The 22,633-nt window shown below is 40.8% G+C and overlaps 1 protein-coding gene across 1 annotated transcript in view; it reads right to left on the bottom strand.

Annotated features, from left to right (window-relative positions):
• Nucleotides 1-21,311, bottom strand: part of LOC136611935 (chloride anion exchanger-like) — a 47,495-nt gene extending 26,184 nt beyond the window's left edge. Inside the window, exons 1-9 of the mRNA XM_066591920.1 lie at nucleotides 21,284-21,311; nucleotides 19,895-20,088; nucleotides 13,509-13,648; nucleotides 12,046-12,156; nucleotides 11,783-11,961; nucleotides 10,207-10,371; nucleotides 8,439-8,591; nucleotides 7,836-7,918; nucleotides 3,086-3,233 (exon numbers count right to left, since the gene is read on the bottom strand). Coding sequence (XP_066448017.1) covers nucleotides 3,086-3,233; nucleotides 7,836-7,918; nucleotides 8,439-8,591; nucleotides 10,207-10,371; nucleotides 11,783-11,961; nucleotides 12,046-12,156; nucleotides 13,509-13,648; nucleotides 19,895-20,037 — 1,122 coding nt within the window. The 5' untranslated portion in view covers nucleotides 20,038-20,088; nucleotides 21,284-21,311. The remainder of the gene's footprint in view (nucleotides 1-3,085; nucleotides 3,234-7,835; nucleotides 7,919-8,438; nucleotides 8,592-10,206; nucleotides 10,372-11,782; nucleotides 11,962-12,045; nucleotides 12,157-13,508; nucleotides 13,649-19,894; nucleotides 20,089-21,283) is intronic.
• Between the last annotated feature and the right edge of the window lie 1,322 nt (nucleotides 21,312-22,633).

The following is a 22,633-nucleotide window of genomic DNA, read 5'->3' as shown; positions in this document are numbered from 1 at the left end:
AATCATTCTCCTCTGCCACAGCTGTAACAGCTGTGGCAGAGAAGAATGATGTTTGCCCATTGAATTCAATGGAGCCAGCAATACAGCCGGCTCCATTGAAAGCAATGGGCTGCCGGCGAGCGCGGGATGAATTGTCGGGAAGGGCTTAAATATATAAGCCCTTCCCTGCAATTCATCCAGAAATGTGTAAAAATAAAAAAAATATATATACTCACCTTGTCCCGGCAGACGGAGTTCAGCCGCGGCAGCCGGCAGTTCTCCAGAACTGCTCAGAGAATGAGCTGCCTCTGATTGGTCACAGCCTGACCAATCAGAGGCAGCTCTCACTCACACCCATTCATGAATTCATGAATGGGTGAGTGAGTGCTGCTCTGATTGGCTCAGCGCAGAGACCAATCAGGGGCAGCTCTCACTCACACCCATTCATGAATGTCTGCCGGGACAAGGTGAGTATATATATTTTTTTTGTTTTTACACATTTCTGGATGAATTTCAGGGAAGGGCTTATATATTTAAGCCCTTCCCGAAAATTCATCCTGCGATCGCCCGCAGCGCATTGCTTTCAATGGAGCCGGCTGTATTGCCGGTTCCATTGAATTCAATGCGCTGGACAGCTCCGGCCCGTTTCTATTGAAACGCGGCTAGGAGCAGTATTTTCGAGCGATTTTTCAGCCCCGGTCACGCGATTTGCGGATGCACATCCGTCATGCGATCCGCAAATCGCGGGAAAAAACGCCCGTGTGACTAAGGCCTTACGCTGAAAAAAACTATTAATAAAAAATATTGGCCGTGCGTCTGCTTTTTTTTTAAGCATATTTTTGGGCATCGGTAGGCTTATAAGTATAGCAGCAATTTTTTAAATTTGAAGAAAATGTTCAAAACATATTTTAAGGGGCCAATTCACTTCTGAAAGGACTTTGAGTGACCTATATATTAGAAAGCTATAGAAATCACCAAATGTTAAATGCTTCACCCCTCATAGTGTTCAAAATGGCATTTACAAAGTCTGTTAATTATTTAGATGTTTCACATGAATTAAAGCAAAGTGCAGAAAAGAAAATTGATTTTGAATTTCCTTTTTTTTTAGATTTTCAATCCTCAAAGTTTTTTTCCAAAAAACATCAGGAGTTAGCAGGGAAAGAAAACTCAATCTTTACTACTCCAAATCTGAAGTTTTTAGAAATATCCCACAGGTGGCCCTAGTGCAAGATGAATCAAAGACAGCTTCAAAAATGAAGGAGCACCTTGGTGGATTTTGATATCTCCCTTTCATTAGGACATTTTTTCATGTACTATTTCAGCTTTGCAGAGGGCTTGTGGTGTCACAAGAAACTCCATTCAAAATACTCCACTTTGCAAATTAGACCCCTAATGGAACTCATCAAGGGGTATAAATGAGTGTTTCAACCTGCATGTGTTTTAGAATTTGGCTTTGAAAAGGAACAATTACAATTTTTCCCAAAACGCACAGGTTTGGCCCCAAATTTCTTTACAATAGGGAAAAAACACATAATTTGCTACCCAATTACTCAAGAATATAGAAATGCCCCATATTTAGCTATTTTGTAGGGCACATTTTACTAGAGCAATTTTTGGACACCAAGTTGCATATTTGGTGGAATCTGTTAGCATTGGGCCATGATAATGTATCAATACAATCACGATGATATCAAATATATAGTTTTTTTTATGTTTTAGCACTTTTGTAAAATAAAAAAGTGTTTTATGGGCAAAAAAAATCATTTTTGTATTGCCACATTTCAGAATTCATAACATTTGTATTTTTTCATCAGTATAGCCATATGGGGATTTGCTTTTGTAGGAGAGGTTGTATTTTTGGCACCTTTTTAGATGACATATAATTTATTACTTACACTTTTGTTAGTCAATAACCTTTAACATTTAATTGAGAACATAATAAATAACAAGCTTTTGTGTCTTGATGAAGGGATTTAAGTAAGTCTCCAAATCTTGCTACTTGTCGTCATCTTTTCATTTAGCTATTAAAAGGTATCAAATACTGAGGATTCTCAATGTTATTTTTCTTATTTTTATTTAATTTTAATGGGGAATAAGAAACAACAAATTCACCATGAATAATATGAGTTATATCTTTTCTAGGGTTTCTAACAATTGCAGTAGTAATATATATATTTTTTACAAGGTTTTTAATATTATTTTTATTTTGTGGAGGTGATTTTTTTATTTTTGTTACATTTTATTAAAAGTAATTTAACTTTTTTGTCCCCAAGTGAACTAGACACTGTAATGTTTTGATAACTTACATCATGTAAGCATTATTACTTATCAGTGCAAAAACTGGCAAACTGTTAAGCAGATGTCTCTGGCACAATTGCAGCTGCATTGTGGAGCACAGATGGGCTAACAGACTTCTTTGATCTTGCAGTCGCTATTGACCACAGCATTACAGGGGTTAAAAAGCCAGGATTGGAAGTAACTTTTATCTTGGCCTTGTCGTTTGTACCAGGACCATCGACTAGATGTACTACTGTATTTTCCGGCGTATGAGACGACTTTTTACCCCAGGAAAATCTCCTCAAAAGTCGGGGGTCGTCTTATACGCTGGACTAACTACCTGTAGGAAAAAAAATCAATACTCACCTCCCGCCGGGCGTTTTGCGATGATCTGGGGCGTGCTGCAGGATGTCGCTCCCTCCTCTGTGCTGACAGAGCATTGCTTTCTGGATGCTGGGCTTGAATGCCCCGCCTCCAGAAAGCTAATGCTCTGATTGGCTAACTCAGCGTGGCGTCAACCAATGAAAGCTGGCGCTGGGTTAACCAATCACAGCCATTCAATGACATCATTGAATTAGCTACTATAAAGTATGCAAAGATGATCGCTCAAAACTGTCACTCAAATGGTTGTTTGAGCGACTTCTGAGCGATTATCTGCCACTGTAAATGGGGTATTATTTTCACTGTCCTTATATAAAAATTCAAATTTTGAGCTTCATTGTAAATGTGTAATCACCATTTTCATTATCGGCTACATACCAATTAGCTGATCATATTCACAGATTAACCTAAATAAATGAAGTTGCTTTGGTACAAGATGCTCACTTACCTGGCTCCCATTAATAGTATAATTATGCTTGATTGCATAGACCTTAGCCACCGAAAAGGCCACGGCAAATCCAACAATTGCAATGGAGAAAGAATTAGCAATGCATTCTTGAAAAACAGTCATACTTGGTGCAACCGGTTTCTGATATCTATGTAAAGAAATATTAGTATGTATTTGAAATGGAACCAAATAAAGCAGAACAAATCAAAATACTACAGAATTATTGGACAAACATAACAAATGTGCCTTTATTACACTACATATATTATATAGTTCATAGTATTCATTTTAAAACACTTCAAAAGCCTAAGGCCACTCTCAGGCATGCGTTTTTTACCGCAGCATCCAGAAGGGCATGGTACTCGCGGTATAACACTTCTGTTGTTTTCAATGGAGCCTCACAGACATGCGCTTGATTTTGGAGCGCTGTCTACTCTATTTTGCCACATTTAGCGCACCTCATCACCCATCACAATGATGAGGTGTGCTAAAGCCCGCTGTCATATGCAGTAACCTGCGTCCAAAAACAAAAGTAAAGTTGCAGCAAAACACTGCGATCGAAATTGCGGCATTTTGCGAACGATATATCTGAGAGCGGCCTAAATGTAGTTTTGTGGAGCCATATTTGTGTAGGCAAAAGGAATACTTGGGTGACCTAGGGATTTTGTATTCCAAAAGGCCTTTGGGTACTTAAAGGGGTGGTCTCGCGAAACCAAGTGGGGTTATACACTTCCGTATGGCCATATTAATGCACTTTGTAATGTACATTGTGCATTAAATATGAGCCATACAGAAGTTATTCCACTTACCTGCTCCGTTGCTAGCGTCCTCGTCTCCATGGTTCCGTCTAAATTCGCTGGCAGCTTGCTTTTTTAGACGCGCTTGCGCAGTCCGGTCTTCTCCATTCAGCACGAGCCGCTTCAGTGTGCTCCCCGCTACAGCTCTTCTGCGCATGCGCAGACGAGCTGTCACTGCTCGGGAGCGCGCTGCAGCGGCCATTCTGTACCTTCCTCTGTTAGAGGAAGGTGCAGAAACTGGAGCTGCCCAGCGGAGAAGCCCAGCCCAGCCCAGCAGCCCCGAGAAGCCTCCCAGGTAAGTGATTTGTCGGGGGGGGGCTGCCGCTGCGCCGGGCTGCGCCGGGGGGGGCTGTCGCTGCGCTGGGGGGGGGCTGCCGCTGCGCCGGGCTGCTGCTGCGCCGGGGGGGCTGTCGCTGCACCGGGGGGGGGCTGCCGCTGTGATGGGGGAACTAGCGCTGCGCCGGGGGGGGCTGCCGCTGTGATGGGGGAACTAGCGCTAGGCCGGGGGGGGCTGCCGCTGCGATGGGGGGGCTGTCGCTAGGCCGGGGGGGGCTGCCGCTGCGATGGGGGGGCTGTCGCTAGGCCGGGGGGGGCTGTCGCTGCGATGGGGGGGCTGTCGCTAGGCCGGGGGGGGCTGCCGCTAGGCCGGGGGGGGCTGCCGCTAGGCCGGGGGAACTAGCGCTGGGCTCCGGAACCTAGCGCTGGGCTCCGGGGCCTTCACCTGGGCTGAGGGTCTAGCGCTGGGGAGCCGGGGGCTAGCGCCGGTTACCTGCTGCCTGGCGGTGGGCGTCTGGTCGGCGGCTGCGATGCGTCCGGTTGCCATGGAGACACAGCTGGCGGCGTCTCGGGAGCGCGCACGTCGGGCTGCAGCGAGCGACGGGGAAAGAGCCGGCGGCCATCTTGAGAAAACTTTTATAAGTTGCTGAAACGCTGGAACGGTAAGTACGAACCAGCTAGAAATGTCATTTACAGGGGGGCTTAGTAATGTGTACTTAATGGGGGGGACTGGGCAAAAAAAAAATTTAACTGCTTCCTCGAGACATCTCCTTTAAGCACAGCCCTTTGCACTGAATGTTGTTTTTTTTTACTACAAAATAAAAAAGTAAACCTTAGTTAAAATACATTTATATGATAATTTTATTATTTTTGGGCTTGCCTAATGCACGCATTGTTTTCAATGGAGCCGCGGCTGCTGCCGGCGGCTCCATTGAAAACAATGGTCTGCCGACTCCCTGCATTCTTTTTCAGAGAATGGCTTTACATATAGGCCCTTCCCTGAAAAAAAAAGATTTTAGTGTAAAAAAAAATAATTTGCAGGCATTCTCTTCAATGGAGCCGCTGCTGCTGCCGGTGGCTCCATTGAAGACAAACCTGAATTGTTTTTCAGGGAAGGGCTTTACATATAGGCTCTTTCCTGAATAAGAAAAATTTTGGTGTAAAAAAAATGCAGCCATTCACTTCAATGGAGCCGCTGCTGCTGCTGCTGGCGGCTCCATTGAAGACAAAGGTCTGCTGGCACCACTAAATTGTGTTTATGGGAAGAGTTTTACATATAGGCTCTTTCCTGAAAAAAAAAATTTTAGTGTAAAAAAAAAAAAAAATGCAGCCATTCACTTCAATGGAACATCTGCTGCTGCCGGCGGCTCCATTGAAGACAATGGTCTGATGGCACACCTGAATTGTTTTTCAGGGAAGAGCTTTACATATAAGCCCTTCCCTGAAAATCACGTAAAAGTTATTTAAAAAAACAAAAAAAATAGATACTCACCTCCCTTCAGCTGTTGGGGCTCAGCCGTGTCTTCTCCTGCTGTCCTCTGCACTGTGGTGCTGATCTATCAGCAGGCGGGGATTTTAAATCCCCGCCTGCTGAAAGAGTTGAATGTGATTGGTTGAGGTGCTCAGCCAATCACAGGCAGCTCTCCCCGAATGACTGACAGGTGAGAGCTGTCTGTGATTGGCTGATAGCTGAGAGCTACAGAGCCGGGGACAGTGGCAGAAGTCAATGCTGAGCCCCGGCAGGTGAGTATTTTTTTTTTTTAACTATTTTAAAAGGCTTTTCAGGGAAGGGCTTATGAAGCCCTTCCCTGCAAAGCCACTGACAGCTGCCGGGGCTCAGCAGGGACTTCTGCCGCTGTCCCCGGCTTTGTTGTTCTGAGCTATCAGCAGCCGGGGATTAAAAATCCCCGCCTGCTGGTAGCTCTGATTGTGATTGGCTGAAGCACTTCAGCCTACCACAATCAGAGCTACCAGCAGGGGGGGGGGGCGGGTTTAAATCCCTGGCTGCTGATAGCTCAGAACTACAGAGGCGGGGACATCGCCAGAAGTCGCGGCTGAGCCCCGGCAGCTGAAGGGAGGTGAGTATTGTTTTTTTTTATTTTTTGCACTATATTAAATGGCTTTTCAGGGGAGGGCTTATGAAGCCCTTCCCTAAAAAGCCATAGACGGGATGCGGCAGCAGGATTCTCTACCGCAGCTGTCATGTGTGACAGCTGCGGTGGAGAATTGAAGAATTCCCTTTGCTGCAGCAGGGAATTCTTTTAACTAGCGGGGGTAAAGGAAACATCTGAAGCATGCCGCAGATGTGTTCTTCATGCCCGCTGGGGTCACAGCAGTTGCGGAGGGGTATGTTTATTTTTAATTTTTTTTTGTTTTGCACTAAAATGTTTCTTTTTAACGGAAGGGCTTATATGTAAAGCTCTTCCCTGAAAAAGAAAGCAGGGGACCGACAGAGCATTATTTTCAATGGAGCCGCGGGCAGCAGCCACGGCTCCATTGACAACAAGCACGCAGCTGTGTTCACGCGTGTTTTTGCTCGTACCTAGGTGCGGATGTATGTACGCACCTAAGTACGCACAAAAACATGCTCGTGTGAACCCACCCTAAAAGGAAGGAGCCATTTTAATTTTTAAGATGCTAAACTGTGATATTAGTGCAGCAGTTCATAACTTATGAACTATGGACAGTATGGTATCTGTTGATGCAATTTAGAGGTCCATACATTTTTACTGACTTCCAACTGAAATTGAGCACTTTCTTCAACATACAATTTTTTCAATTATCTATAAATGTCATTTATGCTCAAGATAAAGTCTGTAGGCTTTAGCAAAGTCATTTAATCTGGCACTTAGGGCTTAAACACATGGACGTAATTTTGTTTCGTCCAGTTTTGCGGCCGTGATTTTCGATTTTCACTATTGTGATTCTCGCACGTTAATACTACACGTGAGAAAAGATAGCAGTTTTTCTACATGCAAGAAAGATAGGCTAGGACCTACCGTATTTTTGGCTTTATAGGAGGCACAGGATAGTAAGACGCACCCCCATTTTAGAGGGGAAAAATAGGGAAAAAATATTTTGAACTCACCCAGGGACAGAGCAGGGGATAGTACTGGGCGACAGAGCAGAAGGAGCAGCAGAGGTCTGAAACACCAGAGCTCTGTGTCACAGTGGCACTTGTGTACGGCAGGAGAAATGGAAGAAGCCGATTCGTGGAGGCAGGGAAGTAGCAGCAGATCCCGCTGGCACTCACCACCATTCAGTGGTACGTATGGGTGGCAGTGGGGAGGAGAGAGAACTGCCAACTGATTGCACATTTGTTTGCATGATCGCGAGATTGTTTTTGTGGCCGCAATTTAGTTAGCGCGATTGTGCGTTAACCTTGCAAACAAATGTCGATTGCGGCGAATTTTGGCACGTTCGCTTTATAAGACACAATGACTTTGGGGGGGAAGAAAAGTGCTTCTTATAAAGCAAAAAATACGGTATCTTTCAACTTTTTTTTTTTCAAACTTGCGCGCAATAATGCAGAGTTTGAATGGTAAAAAAAAAAGATTTTTACCTTGCGCAACTGTGCTCTGTAGCAGCGAGAGTAGTTGCACATAGAAGACTTAACAATGCAAAATGTGTAAACCCTGTATTGGGGTCAAATTACTGTTAATAGATGAAGTACTTACCCTCTTTGTATGGTGCCTACAGTATGTACTTCATATTTAACTTTAAAATTACATCCGTAGGACACCCCTGCAGCAATTATTGTCTGCAAATAAAAATGAACAGGAGAATTTATGTGAGATACACTGGCAAAAACATTCAATATAATGAATCATAATATTACAATAATTCACATTTTGTGCAGCCACATGTATTTTTATCTAAAATGTAGATCCACTTTAAAATGTCCTTAGATAGACAATAAATCAAAAAATTAATTTAATTTGTTATGTAACTTTATTAGCTTTTAAGCTTCGTTTCTCTTGTGAAAACTCATCTAGTGGTCAGGTTTGAAATTAGAAATGTGTTGGTTATTGCATGGCTGTGTAGTCTGGACCGCCTCCCTGTTTTCTAATAACTGAAAAGGCACGGTCCAGGCTACACAGCCACACCACTGTGCAACAAGGTAGACATTTCAGTCCTGACAATGAGATAAGGCTGCAAGTTTATCAGTGATTTACTATAACCCATACTTAAACTGAACCTATATTTTAAATGTCATGCAAATCCTTGGTAACAGGCAATGCTAATGTCAATCAACAAAAATGGTTACCTACAGTACTCACCATTATGATTTCTATAGGAATTGGCACTTTCATCTTTGACTTGTAACGCTCGTTAATTTTTTTCACTATGAACACACAGATCATTACAATAACGGCTATGATAAGGTCAACAATATTTGTTTTCGTTATTTGACTAAATATACTCCTCAGTATCTAAAACAAAAAATATAAATTAAATTATCAACTGATAAATAGAAAGAACTCCAAAGTAAAAATAAAAGTAGAAAACAATTAAAGATTCCAATTTGTCTTTGCATGTATTTATTTCTAAACATTTGAAATAAACTATTAAAATAGGCACAACAAATGTATATCAGGAAATCCACTGTACCATGAAACCGGTAAGGCTGCCTGTCCACGGGTGATGATCCGCTCTGTAAAGCTTTCCGTATGATTACTATGAAAAGCACAGCGCCGGCGTCCATGAGCGAAGAATCATAGCAATTCTTCTCTTGCAGGATTTAAATCGCGGCATGCTGCGATTGCTGTGATTCTCCGCGGTGAGCTTATCTATTAGATAGGCTCATCTCGGAGACCTGTCAGCTCTCCCCCCTCCTCTCCCGCGGCGGAATGTCAGCATGCCGTGATTTAATCCGGAGTGCGGAGAATCACTATGATTCTCCGCTCGTGGACGTCAGGCTGCGCTTTCCATAGTTAAGTCTATGGAAAGCATTCATTGCATTACCGGCGGATAACGCAGTGATATATCACCTGTGGACAGGAGGCCTTAGGCATCCGTATGGTGCTGTATTATGGAGATAATCTTCCCTACAAACAGTGCGCTTAGGGGAGACTATGGTCCATAATATAACATCTGATGAAACATGGCATGATAAAAAAAACCTTCTATGCATCCATATGAAATTGGAGTCATAAAAATATACAATAAAGCCCTACAGAGGTCTGGGGGTGCCATATTTGAACCGTAGAACTCAAAATTTCAACATACATTTACTCAAATATTTTCTGGGGTAATCCTTCTTATAAATGTATTATTTAGTTGTGCAGTTATGACTGGACAAGTTATATTACATGTTGTACGTATAATTGTATTAGTATAAATCCTGTATTAAGTATCTCATTAGGGCATGAGGTTGCCACTGCAAAGAAAAGCTCCAACTTTGGAAGACCCAGCAAAACCATGTATTGCATAATTGCCTATTAATTGGAATAGTTGCATCAGGAGAAATGTACAGTCATCTGCATCTGAAGCCCCATTTACACACACAAAGATAATCACTCAAAATAAGTTCCAAAGATAGCTTTAATAATAGTTTTGAGAAATCATTTTACAAATGAGCCTCCCTTTGCTGTAAGCAGATAACAGCTGGAGGTCTGTTATCTGTTTACAGGTCCATTGTTCTCCAGTGAGACAGCAGCTGAAACAATGTTATCAGCGGTGCCCATGGAGAACACAGCATGCGGTCCCTGATATCAGGGACAACCAGATTTTATGCTGAGCTGAACTCAGTGATGGACGAAAAGTGCACGGTAAGTGCACGATGGGCACACATTTACACGCAACGGCCATTGCTCAAAAGTTGTCGTTTGGACGAATTTTGAGCGATAATCATTGTGTGTAAATCAGCCTTTACACCAGCGTATTGTGGGAGGTTTCAACTGCTCAACACACAGATGATGACCAGTAGTGTGTTATTAGAGAATGGATTAACCAGATGGAACAACCTCTATCTCTCATAATAGAAGTGAGTTTTACCCTTCTCTTCATCAACTAACTGAAAATGATAGTCATGTATAAGGTACTCACATAAAAATTTGCAAGCGGCCCACTAAATGATTTGACTTTAAGAGCAAATACGTATTTCAGTTGTGATATCACAACTTCAATGGCAGCAGCGGTTGTAAATCCATTTATTAAGGGCTCTGATAAATAGATAACAATGAATCCAAATTGAAGAAGTCCCAAAGCCAACTAGAAAAGAAAAAGAACTTTAATAATATTTGTCATTGAGTACTCAGAGGATAAAAAAAACATATTTTTGTTGCATTACATTTTATGTGTTACATTTATACAAGTATATGCATAAGTGCATTTCCATAGTAACATGGTGCTTTGCCTAGAAATCAGTGAATGGTCCAATTAACCCCTTCAGGACCATAGAGTTTAAATTTGTTTATTTTCATTTTTTCGCCTGCCGAGAGCCATAACTTTTTTTTCTTATTTTTCTATTGACATAGCTGTATGAGGACTAGTTTTCTGGGGGCAATTTGTTTTTTGACAGTATCATTTAATATACCACACTTTATGGAAAAACTTTTAAAAAATTTAAGTGGGGAGAAATTTTTTAAAATGTAATTGCGCCATTTTTTTCAGGGGTGGATTGCTTTTTACAGCATTTGTGGTAAAAATGACATATGAACTTCATTCACTTCACGGTGATACAAAATATATATAGTTTTTTAATGTTCTATTTGTAAAAAGTAAATACATTTTTTCCTTGCTTTCCATCACTATATTCTGAAACGCATAACTTTTTAATTTTGAGGGCTCATTTTTTGTGCGGTTAAATGTAGTTTTTATTACTACCATTTTGGGAAACATACGTCTTTTTAAAAAACAAGTTTTGTTCAATTTTTGGGGGGAGCCAGGATAACAAAAAAAATCTGCAATTCTGGCATTCCATACGTTTTTTTTCGTGATGTTTTAAAGTTACATACATACATGGTAAGGCCTCAGTCACACGGGCGTAAATACGCGCATAAAAACCCACGGGAGTAAAAACGCACCTACAAAAGATAGAACATATTGGTGGCAATGGACATGGTCACGCGTTTTTTTAACGCGCGTATTTACGCCCGTGTGACTGAGGCCTAATACGAAATCTATTTTTTTAATTGCGTTAAAGATTTTTTATGGGAAAAGAGGAAAATATTGAAGTTTTAATATTTTTTTGCTGTTAAAAAACTTAACCAAATATTTTGTATACTTTCTTTTAGTCCCCAAAAGGGACTTATGATCATTTGATTGTTTGTACTATAAACTGCAATATTTCAATATTACAGTATATAGCGATTTTTGATGTTGCCTTCAGTCAGCCCTGGATTGCCATGCTAGCCAATCAGCACCCCCTGATCATGTTGCGAGGATGCTGATGGGGTGTAGGAAGGGATTCCCCTCCCTTCCCCCTTCATGATCACAATATATATTTACGTTATGCGATCGGGAGGAGTTAAGTGTCTTTCTTGAAGCATATTCTGTCCTATGTTGAGTCACAATATTGTCAATATAGTTTTTTTATACTTTTATTGGGATAGGCATTATAGTACAAAAACACTTATAAGATTAAGTTATAAACTAATCAATTTCTATCAATTATACAAACCTGAATAATTCCAATTAAAAATGTCAGTGATGCTGCTATGACTATTCGTTTGTCATTTAACTCATCTTCAGCAGCAGCAGTAGCATTAAGATCAGTATCAGTAGAATTGCTTGTGATGTTATCAGGAGCCATTTTAGCTACCACTGAGCCAACCATCAGACTTACAACGGGGAAAGGACCTATAAAAGATATATTCATATTTTAAAAATAGAAGCCTCTAGAATTTTGCATTACAGTTATCGTACTATTCATCTACAACTTACCAGCTGAGATATGTTTAGAAGTCCCTAAGAAAAAATATACCACAACTGGGAAAAAGGAGGTATATAATCCATAGCCAGGAGACACATTGGCAAGAAGAGCATAAGCCAGACCTGAAAAATACAGTGTAATTAAAAATTCTCAAACAAAAAAGTCTTCCATTCCACAAATAGTTTTTACAGCACTCCAAATGAAAAGGTATTTAGTTATAGGATAGTCCATTAATGTGTTACCAGTGAGGATCTGATTCCAAGCACCACATCTATCAGCCATATGAAGTGGCACAATACTCCAGCAAGTACTGTGACCTTTTCAATTGCGGCGCAGCGGCTATTCCATATATACAGCTATGCTTGGAACTGCAGCTTTTTTATTCTACCGATAGGTGGGTCAGATCCCTAGATGTCACACATTGATGGCCTGTCCTTAGCATCCTTAGGATAGGCCTTGAATGTTTTTTCCTGAAAAATAAAAAACCTTGGTTGGCCTAAAATGCAAATGTAGTAAACCTGAAATTTTACATTGTACTATTTATTTTATGAACTTAGCCCTGCTGCATCAATAAATTAAGCTCTTTAACATTGTTTTACTTGTATTCCCTGCATACTAGTTCAAATAACTTGTCTATATGATGGCGATTTCTCCCTTACTTCATGGCTACGCTTGTGTCTTACCAATATATACAAGGATTACACCTTATGCATGTATGTTGAAGTGGTAGAAAGACTAGTCGCATAATCTAACACTAAATGTTAGTTGGTACTGTAGCGCAGCTCCTATTGAATTGAACAGGAGGCATGCCTGTTATGCCAACCTGGCCCGCTGCACTCTGGTCCGCGCTTTCTGACCATAGCAAGAACAGCACCTCGAATGAACTGAACGATGGGGATTTGAGCAGCAGGTCCCCGACAATCTTCTATTTATGACCTGTCAGTTATCAATAGCAAAAGTTAAAAATATCCCAGAATACACCCTTCAAACAATTCATGTATTCACCAATTGTCACGTTTCAGTTTAACACAGGAGCCGCTTGAGAAAGGCTATTGTATTGAGCTAAACACTGCAAAAAGTGTAAACTAATTTCTATCAAAGGAAAACCCCTGTACATCCTAAAACTTTACAGGCTACTAATAACGTGTGCATATTCCAGTGAATAAGACAAATTCAGCTATCCAGAATGCATACATAATCTAAATGAAGAAACCATAGTCAATGAAGAAACCTAACTGTCAATTATCAATCCGTAGGATGCCATGCTCACTAACATACATCACCAAAAGACCACCTCTTTGTGAAAAAACCCACACCAGATTTTTTAGAAAGGGTATTCTATTCCCCTACCTTTTCAAAATATTGGCGTGTTGTTTGAAAAAACCCTTCCTACAGACGGCTATTTTTCAGTGCCATTTTGGGTGATTGTCTCACAGAGATTTAACTATACTTGTATTCACACTGTTAAACTCACCTTGCAGCACAGCAACAAGCCCTGTTGTAACCCCAGAAATAATATCGTTGACAATCCATTCCTTAAATCGATAGGTAGGAAGCCATGAAATAATAGGAAAAAAAGAGAGTGCAATTCTTTTTGCTTTGCTTGAGGAACAACTGCAATTAAGCAAAGAACAATTATGTTTGCATAAAATGTAATGACAATTGAAATAAAAACATCATATAGATAAAAAATATGCCACAGAAGATCCGTTCTGGACCAACATACACTGCTGGACAAGTTCTAGAATATCTCAATTTTTCTAGTTTTTATTGATATTTACATAGTGAAAGCATAGAACAAATAAACAAGTTAAGATGAATAAAAATAGAGGGTTAACTTTGTTTCACCAAATTAAATCTAGAGTTTTGACTCTTCAAATTAGCCACCCCTATCTGATATAACAGCTTTATACAATCAAGGCATTCTTTCTACAATTACTTTCAGATATTGTTCATACATTTCTCCCAAACATTGTTGCAGAAGTTCCCACAAATGTGCTGCACTTGTAGGGTGCTTTGCTTTCACCCTTCTGTCCAACTCATCCCAAACAAGCTCAATGGGTTTTAAATCTTGAGACTGTGCAGGCCATTCCATTCTTTGAAACCCGTTGGCTTCTTTTTGTCTCCTTAAGTAGTTCTGACATAACCTAGAAGTATGGTTTGGATCGTTGTCTTGCTGTAATATGAACTCCTGACCAACTAGGCATAAACTAGAGGTTATTGAATGGTATATCAAAAAGCCATGGAAGCCCTTTCTATCCAGTGTGCCTGTCGCCAACTCTGGATCCAGCAAAAGAGCCCCAGACCATCACGCTTCCTCCTCCATGTTTGTCAGTTGGTGTCACACACTCAAGGACCATCCTTTTATCTACTGAACAGCGTACAAAAACCCTGTGTGATAAATCAACATTTGACATCTTTGGTACATCAGTCCATAAGACCTCCCACTTCACTGTGTTAATGTTAAAGATAACTGGAAAAAGTGAGGTGCTCTAAAACTTTTTACTGGTAGCGTATTTTACAATTATATTAATTTTATTATATTAAAACTAAACATGGACATATTTTTGGCACAGTTCAATCTTGATCAAAATTGAGTTACCAATGTATTAACTATACCTTGTGAACAGGACCTTCTAGGTATGATTCCAGGGCTTATTGAAACAGATTATACATTTGATAAATGGGTAGCAAGGTCACTGAAGAAATGTAAATGGCTTGTAATTATGACCTACACTGGAGCATTGTCCTATTAAAAGTATAGATGGTCCCCTACTTGCGAACAGGTTCCGTTCCAGGAACCTGTTCGCAAGTCCATTTGTTTGCAAGTCTAAACAAATGTTTGTATGGAGCAGAATCGCAGGTGGATCCCGCTCCATACAATGTCGGGTGCAGGCTGTTCTTACAGCGGACACCCGGCGGCAGCAGTTCCGACGAGCCGCGCCGCTCGTCGGAACTGTTAACACTTTAAATATCGCTGTCAGAGCGGTATTTAAAGTGTTAACAGTTTCGACGAACGACGCGGCTCGTTGGAACTGCTGCCGCTGGGTGCCGGCTGTAAGAAACAGCCTGCACCCGACATTCAGGGGGCCCGTACAGCGTCCCACGATGAGATCGCGGGACGCCGTGTGGTTGCTAGGAAGCCGGGGACCTCCTGAAAGGCCCCAGGGCTGCCTATGCTGAGTGCCCATCAAGTGCACGGCTTGATAGGCGCTCTGCATAGACAGCCCTAGGGTCTTTCAGAAGGCCCCCGGCTGCCTAGCAGCCGCGATCTGACCGGACAGGCTTCATTCAGGCTTGATAGAAGCTTGTCCGGTCCCTGCACAGTATGATGTAATGCCATAGCATTACATCATACTGTGCAGGACAGATTGTTCGCATCTTGCGGAGTTCGTAAATCGAACGTTCGCAAGTCAAGGACTATCTGTATCCATTGGAACCTGGTTGAAAAGTACTCATAAAGGGACAAACCTGATCAGCATCAATTTGTAGGTAATTTGTCCTGTTCATAGGTTTCTCATTTGGTATCAATAGACTAAATACACTCTGTGAGAAAATTTCCTACAGTTTTATTAAAATTTTACAATATGCTTGAAATTGTACTTTCTGAATCTATTTGGACCATACTTGTATATATTCGGTTGTAACTAATTCAAGTAAAGGAATAACAAACTACACACTGTATATGTGATAACATAATATGTAAAACACAACTGAAGCATTAAACTGTACAATTTGCAGCTGTGTATTTCCCCATGCAAACAATGTGGGGAAAAAAAGGTTTCTGCTGTTGAATGCTATCCTATTTGTGTTCATGAGTGGCCACCGAGTGGCTGTGTTGTGAATTGCAGTCTCCCAAGGGTTTCTGCTAGGGTGTCACAATATTATATTGAATTGATGTCTTGAAAAATGTACCAAACTTTTCAGAGGACTTTTAGAATAAGCTGATGTGTGTGTCCAGGAGAAATAACACTGTTATTGACCATTATGACTAGTATATGAAACTTTTTACCAGTTTTTTCCTCTGCAGGCTATATCTAATTCTCAGTTTTCACTGAACTAGTGGGGCCTAAAACGCCTTCAAGCAAAATGTCTGATCTGAAAGCCTCCGGCTGCTGCTTTTCGGTGTGGGCCCCGTTCTGCATACAGACAGAAGATTAGGGCCACAATGGGTATATTTCTGAACACAGGACAAATGGCGGTATGCATTTTGGGGTGTAAATCCTCATTTTCATGTGCATTCTAGAAAAAAATCCTGTGTTTAAAATTACGTATTTGCAAAACTATGCAATTTTATTTTTTCTTGTCTAAATTGCATTAATTCCTGAAAAGAAACTGTGGGGTCAAAATACTCATGACACCCCCCAGTGAATACATTAAGAGGTGTAGTTTTTAAAATGGGGTCATTTGTGGGGGTATCTATCATTCTGACACCTATGAGCCTTTGCAATCTTGGCTTGGTGCAGGAAAATAAAGTGTTAATAAAGTTAATAATTAATGTTAAATTTGTACGTCTCCTGAAAGGTTAAAAAAAACGAAAGTTTTTCCAATGTGCGCCCAGAATAAAGTAAACAGATGAAAATATTTATCTTATTAAAAATTTCTATGTTATGTTTGCACATATTTGAGATATTGCAGTTGGAAATGTGAAAACATGACGATTTTTTCAAAATTTTCCCAATTTTGGCGCTTTTAATAAATATACATAAATTCTATTGGTCTATTTTTTCCACCTAAATGAAATACAATATGTGGTAAAAAAAAACAATGTCAGAATCACTTGGATATGCAAAACCTTTACGGTGTTAATCCGTGTTATATTTACACATGTCAGATTTCCAAAATTTGGCCTGGTCATTAAGGCACAAACAGGCTTGGTCACTAAGGGGTTAACCAAAAAACTCTAAAGACTACAAAATATACGGTAATTTCTGTCACTGCTCCAAAGTTGAGTTTCCAGAAACATCTCTTAGAAAACAGGGACATCTTCAAACAAATCAGTGGTAGAGTTTATAACTCTGACATAGCACTATGAACCAAAAGTTTTTTCTAGATATTTATTTGCAATCTTACTTTATAGCAAAGTAACAAACGAATCTATCTGTCAATGTCTCTGAGTATGAAAGGAAAAGGAATATTACGCAGTGTATTCTGCTAAGAGGAGGTAAAAGGTCACACAGCTAAATCACACAGCTAAATTTAGCTATCACAGCTAAATACCAGGCTGGTATTCCAAAGGTTAATAGGTTTATGCGTCAACATCTACACCCCTAAGTAGTGAAGAATAAATAGCTTGATAAGAATCTGTACTCTTATCAATTACTTGTTTTACAGGAGTGTTCGTGGGTTTTTAATTATAGAAACTCTTAATTTTATCCCACCCAAATCATAATGTACCATTACTGGATATTGAAAACACAGATTCATTTTTGCTATTCTCTATAAATGCATCTGCATTACAAGCTGGAAATGAACCCCATAATTAGCCTGTCTTTTTGCTCAAAAAAAACCTACCTTGTTGTATTTTTTAAAGTAAGTTTACAAAAACTACCAAAAAGATGAAGAAAGTGTGTTAAGGAGTGAAACCTCTTTTAGCCCCTTAGTGACGGCGCTATCGACTTTCTACGTCCTGCAACTGTTGCAGGACGTGTATGGAGGGAGTTGGTGCCGCTATCTCCCTTCAAACAGCGCGGGTGTCAGCTGTTTATTACAGCTGACACCCGCAGGCAATAGCTGCGATCGGTCATTCGGCTGATCACGGCTATTAATCCTTTAAATGCCGCTGTCAATTCTGACAGCGGCATTTATAGCCCCCGAACGATGTTCGGGGGTCCCGCACGGCCCCCCGCGGTGAGATTGGGGGAGCTGTGCAGGTGTCATGGCAGCCGAGGGAATAATGAAAGGCCCCAGGGCTGCCTTAACAGACTGCCTATCAAGCAATCCCCGTGGGGTGGCTTGATAGACTGCCTGTCAAAAAGCAGTGTGACGTAATGCTATAGCATTACGTCATACTGCAGGAGCAATCAAAGCATCGCATGTAGGGATGAGCGAGTATACTCGCTAAAGAACTACTCGTTCGAGTAATGTGCTTTAGACAAGTATCTCCCTGCTCGTCCCTGAAGATTCGGGGGCTGGCGGCGGGCGGGGAGCTGCGGGGGAGAGCGGGGAGGAACGGAGGGGAGATCTCTCTCTCCCGCCCGCTCTCCCCTGCTCCCCGCCGCAACTCACCTGTCAGCTGCGGCGGCTCCCGAATCTTCAGGGACGAGCAGGAAGATAGTCGTCTAAAGCACATTACTCGAGCGAGTAGTGCTTTAGCGAGTATACTCGCTCATCCCTAATCGCGTGTTAAAGTCCCCCAGGTGGAGTTCAAAGTAATGTAAAAAAAATCAATAAAGTTTTTTTTAATTGAAAAAAAAAAGTTGTAAAAGTTTAAATCACCCCCCATATGCCATATTTATTATTAAAAAATCTAAATCATAAAATAAAAATATGTATTTGGTATCGCCGCGTCCGTAAAAGTCCGATCTATCAAAGTAGCACATTATTTTTCCTGCACGGTGAACGTCGTCCGGAAAAAAAAATAAAGAATGCCAGAAATGCACTTTTTTAGTCACCCTGTCTCCCAGAAAAAACGCAATAAAAAGCGATCAAAAAGTCGTATGTCTTCCAAATTGATACTATCAAAAACTACAGGACATCCCGCAAAAAATGAGCCCTTGCTCAACTACGTCGATGGAAAAATAAAAAAGTTATTGCGCGCACAAAATGACCACAGAAAATAATTGTAAAAAATGAAATATCTTTAAAAAAAAAAATACAAGTACTACAGCAAAAAAATACTATATAAGTTTGGTATCGTAGTAATCATACTGACCCATAGAATAAAAATATCAGGTCATTTTTGTTGCAGTTTGTGCGCCGTAGAAACAGGACGCACCAAAAAATGGTGGAATGTCGTTTTTTTCCCATTTCTCTCCGCTTAGAATTTTTTAAAAGTTTTTCAGTAAATTATATGGTACAATAAATAGTGCCATTGCAAAATACAACTCATCCCGCAAAAAACAAGCCCTTATACAGTGACATCGATGGATAAATAAAGGAACTACGATTTTTTAAAAGGGAGTAGGAAAAAACAAAAATTGAAAAAAGCAAAAAAGGTCCGTTACTAAGGGGTTAATAGTGGTAAAGGTTGATTTAGTAGCACAAAGAAAGTGGTTGCAATGGTATGTGCTCAATGTATAACAGCACATCTCACTTTACTAATTGCTCTAATGGTAAATGTTCAGCTAAGAGGAACAAATACTGCATTTCTAATTACATTCAGGCTATGATAGTACATGAGAACAAATACCACAGCAGTTAGGGATCATGTCCACAGGGGGATCGGATTCCACATGTGGGAGCCTGCAGCGGATTCTGAGCCTGCCCGCAGCCAAGGAAATTGTGGGTCTTCTACTTACCCGTCTGAGTCTTCTATTTTTTTCACTGTGGGTTTGTGCGGAAGAGCCAGCCGGCGTGCCGCCGCACATGCGCAGTGAAGGTTTTTTTTAAAACTCCTGCTTTCCCGCGGAATCTGCAACCCGTCCACAGGCCACGGATTGAACGGCTTCCATTGACTTTAACGGAAGCCGTCCGTGCAGGATCCGCATTGAAAAGGAGCATGCTGCGATTTCTTTTTCCGGACCATTTGCGGACGACTATGTATCCCTATGGGCAGCTTGATTGGCGGATCGAACCCACCTGTGGACATTGGGCCTCAATTGAAGTTTGTCATATTTATCTTCATAACTTAGGTTACAGCTTTATTTTGTTGAAAGTAAGCTGCCATAAAAGAACACTCACACAAAATCATTTTCTTACCTACAAGTCCTTTTAAAATGATCCAATGTTGTGGTGTGATGTCTTTCCACTATTTCATGTTCAGCAGTGAATGAATCCTCTGAATAAATTGGTCTTACCACCAAATAGTTATTATCCAACGAGTATTTCACTGATTCTTCCATTGATTTATGTCTTTACAGTAATTATATGTGATTATAAGAATTTGATTATGTCTGGCAAGGACAGAAATTAACATATTAATAGCATTAAATGGGACAGTCACAGAAATGTCTACAATAGATCTGCTAATTGTCACCATACCCTATGAGTGCTTTCACACAGGTGGAATTATTCCGCTAGGACACAATGTAATTTGCAGTCCTGTGAAAAATACAGCTCACATTTGGAATTGAAAATGGTTTGAATCTGCCTGCAGTTCCATATATTAAAATCTGCAATTAGTGATGCGAATTTGGGTGCGGATTTCTGCAGTGGTAAATTCCACTGTGCCATGGAGAAATAATACAATCAAGATATTTAAGGCTTTTCACATTTGTATTTGGAGCCTCTGATGTAGATTCAAATTATCAAATTACCAAAGGCAAACAAAAAGCCATATTGTACTAAATCTATTATTCAATAAAAATTATATAATCAGATAGATAAAGGGTAGAGATGAGTGAGCCTACTCGGCCATGCCCCTTTTTTGCCCGAGTACCGCGATTTTCGAGTACTTCCGTACTCGGGCGAAAAGATTCGGGGGGGCGCCGTGGGTGAGTGGGGGGTTGCAGCGGGAAGTGGGGGGGAGAGGGAGAGAGAGAGGGCTCCCCCCTATTCCCCGCTGCTACCCCCCGCGCCGCCACGCCTCCCCCGCCCCCCCCAAATCTTTTCACCCGAGTACTGAAGTACTTGAAAATCGCGGTGCTCGATCGAGTAATTACTCGAAACGAGTAGGTTTGCTCATCTCTAATAAAGGGTCCTTTTACACCTGCTGAACTATCAGCCAGATATAATGTGCGCCAATTTACACGCTTGTTGATGGGTGCTCATCAATTTTTTTTTCTTACATGAGGTGAAAATCAGCTTATGGAGATAAACAATGGCTATTATGATTGTCATATAGGCTGTACATCTCCCTGTCCATACGATGGGAATGTATTGCCAATCAGTGAGCATTTTTATGCATGCTGAAACTGAGCAATCAGCTGAAGAATAAGCACAACATGTCTATATTATATTTCGATCTAATAATGATAGTAAAACATGTTTTATATATTTTTTTCCTGTATTATATTTTTAGAATATTTTACAAAAATGTAACACGCATAGTGTGCTAACAGTATATGCCAATCTATTCATAGACTCTATAGGTTCTAATTGTATTCATCATTTAAAGGTTACCATCTTTAAGTCTATATTGTTTCTTACCTTCCTGTGTATTCAGATAGAAAGCAAATCTTGAAAGAGGTAAGAAAAAGCTCAGTGTGATCCTGTTAAGAAGTGATTCATGTATTCTGATAGGTGTTCAAATTTGACTGTAGCAATGATTAACTTTAATTAACTATTTAACATGGGAGAAGATTTCGTAACCTTTGAGACTGTAATCAATTGATGCAATATTGATAAGACACTTCCCTGTAGTATTACTAATTTCACTTGTGAAATGTTATTCTTAACATGACTGTTAGGACTCACACTGACTTTCAGTTGTGCCTCTCACACATAGCACGTGAAATGTGAGCGCCAAAAAGAGTGCGGCATGCACTATCTTGGCATGTATTGTGTGTGTTAGGTATCTGAGTAATGGGTCTATTGATAGGTTAAATAGTAGCGGTGAGAGAGGGCAGCCGTGTCGAGCCCCTCTAAATAGATCGATATTGGGGGTGTTGAGGCCATGAACTGTGAGGATCGTGGTGGCGTTTGTGTGTTGTGTTGATATAGTTCACAAAAGTCCGTCCAAAACCTCGTCTTTCCAGTAATGCATTCAAGAATGGCCAGGCCATTTTGTCGAAGGCTTTTTCGGCGTCCAAACTTAAAAGCATCATCGTCGGGCTTTCAGGGCTTTGTGCTGCGACTGTCGCCGCTATGGCGGCTCTGATGTTTTTTAGAGCACTTCGCCCTTCTGTGATGGGTCCAGTATGGACGGGAGAATTAGTTGGAGCCTGTCGGCCAGTATCTTGGACAGAAATTTGTAATCACAGTTTAATAGTGCAATTGGTCTGTATGATCATGGGTCTGTCAGGTCCTTGTTTGGTTTAGGGAGCAAGATCGTTCTGTAGATTCCAAAGTCTTCTAGTTGGGTGTCGTTTGTGTATATTGTGTTGTAGAGTTGAGTTAACACTGGCACAATGTCTGTTGATAGTATCTTGTAATATTCTGTCGAAAATCCGTCTGGACCCGGCGATTTTCCCCCTGCTGCCTTTGCGATCACTCCCCGTACCTCCTCCCGTATGTCGGCGTCTAGTAAAGATCTTTGTTCATCTGTAAGTCTCGGTAGGCTCATTGATTCTAGGAAATTACTTAAGTCTTGTATGTTAGTTGGTTCTGCCCTATATATGTTTTCGAAGTATTCATGTAATATTTGGGCCACCTCTTTTTGTTTTGTTGTAAGGTTGTCCCCGTTAGTATGTCTTAAAGTCAGTATTGGTTTGTGTGGTTGTCTTTGTTTGGCCAAGTTGGCTAGTAAACGCCCTGTCTTATTAGCCCACCTGTAGAATTTGTTGTTTGTTAGTTGAGTTTGCCAGTGTGCATGGGTGTGTACAAACGTATTTAATAGAT

This window comes from Eleutherodactylus coqui, chromosome 2 (assembly GCF_035609145.1).
Source record: "Eleutherodactylus coqui strain aEleCoq1 chromosome 2, aEleCoq1.hap1, whole genome shotgun sequence".
NCBI classification, from domain to species: domain Eukaryota; kingdom Metazoa; phylum Chordata; class Amphibia; order Anura; family Eleutherodactylidae; genus Eleutherodactylus; species Eleutherodactylus coqui.
Note: the sequence above shows the minus strand (reverse complement) of the source record. Positions and strands in the feature narration are given on the sequence as shown.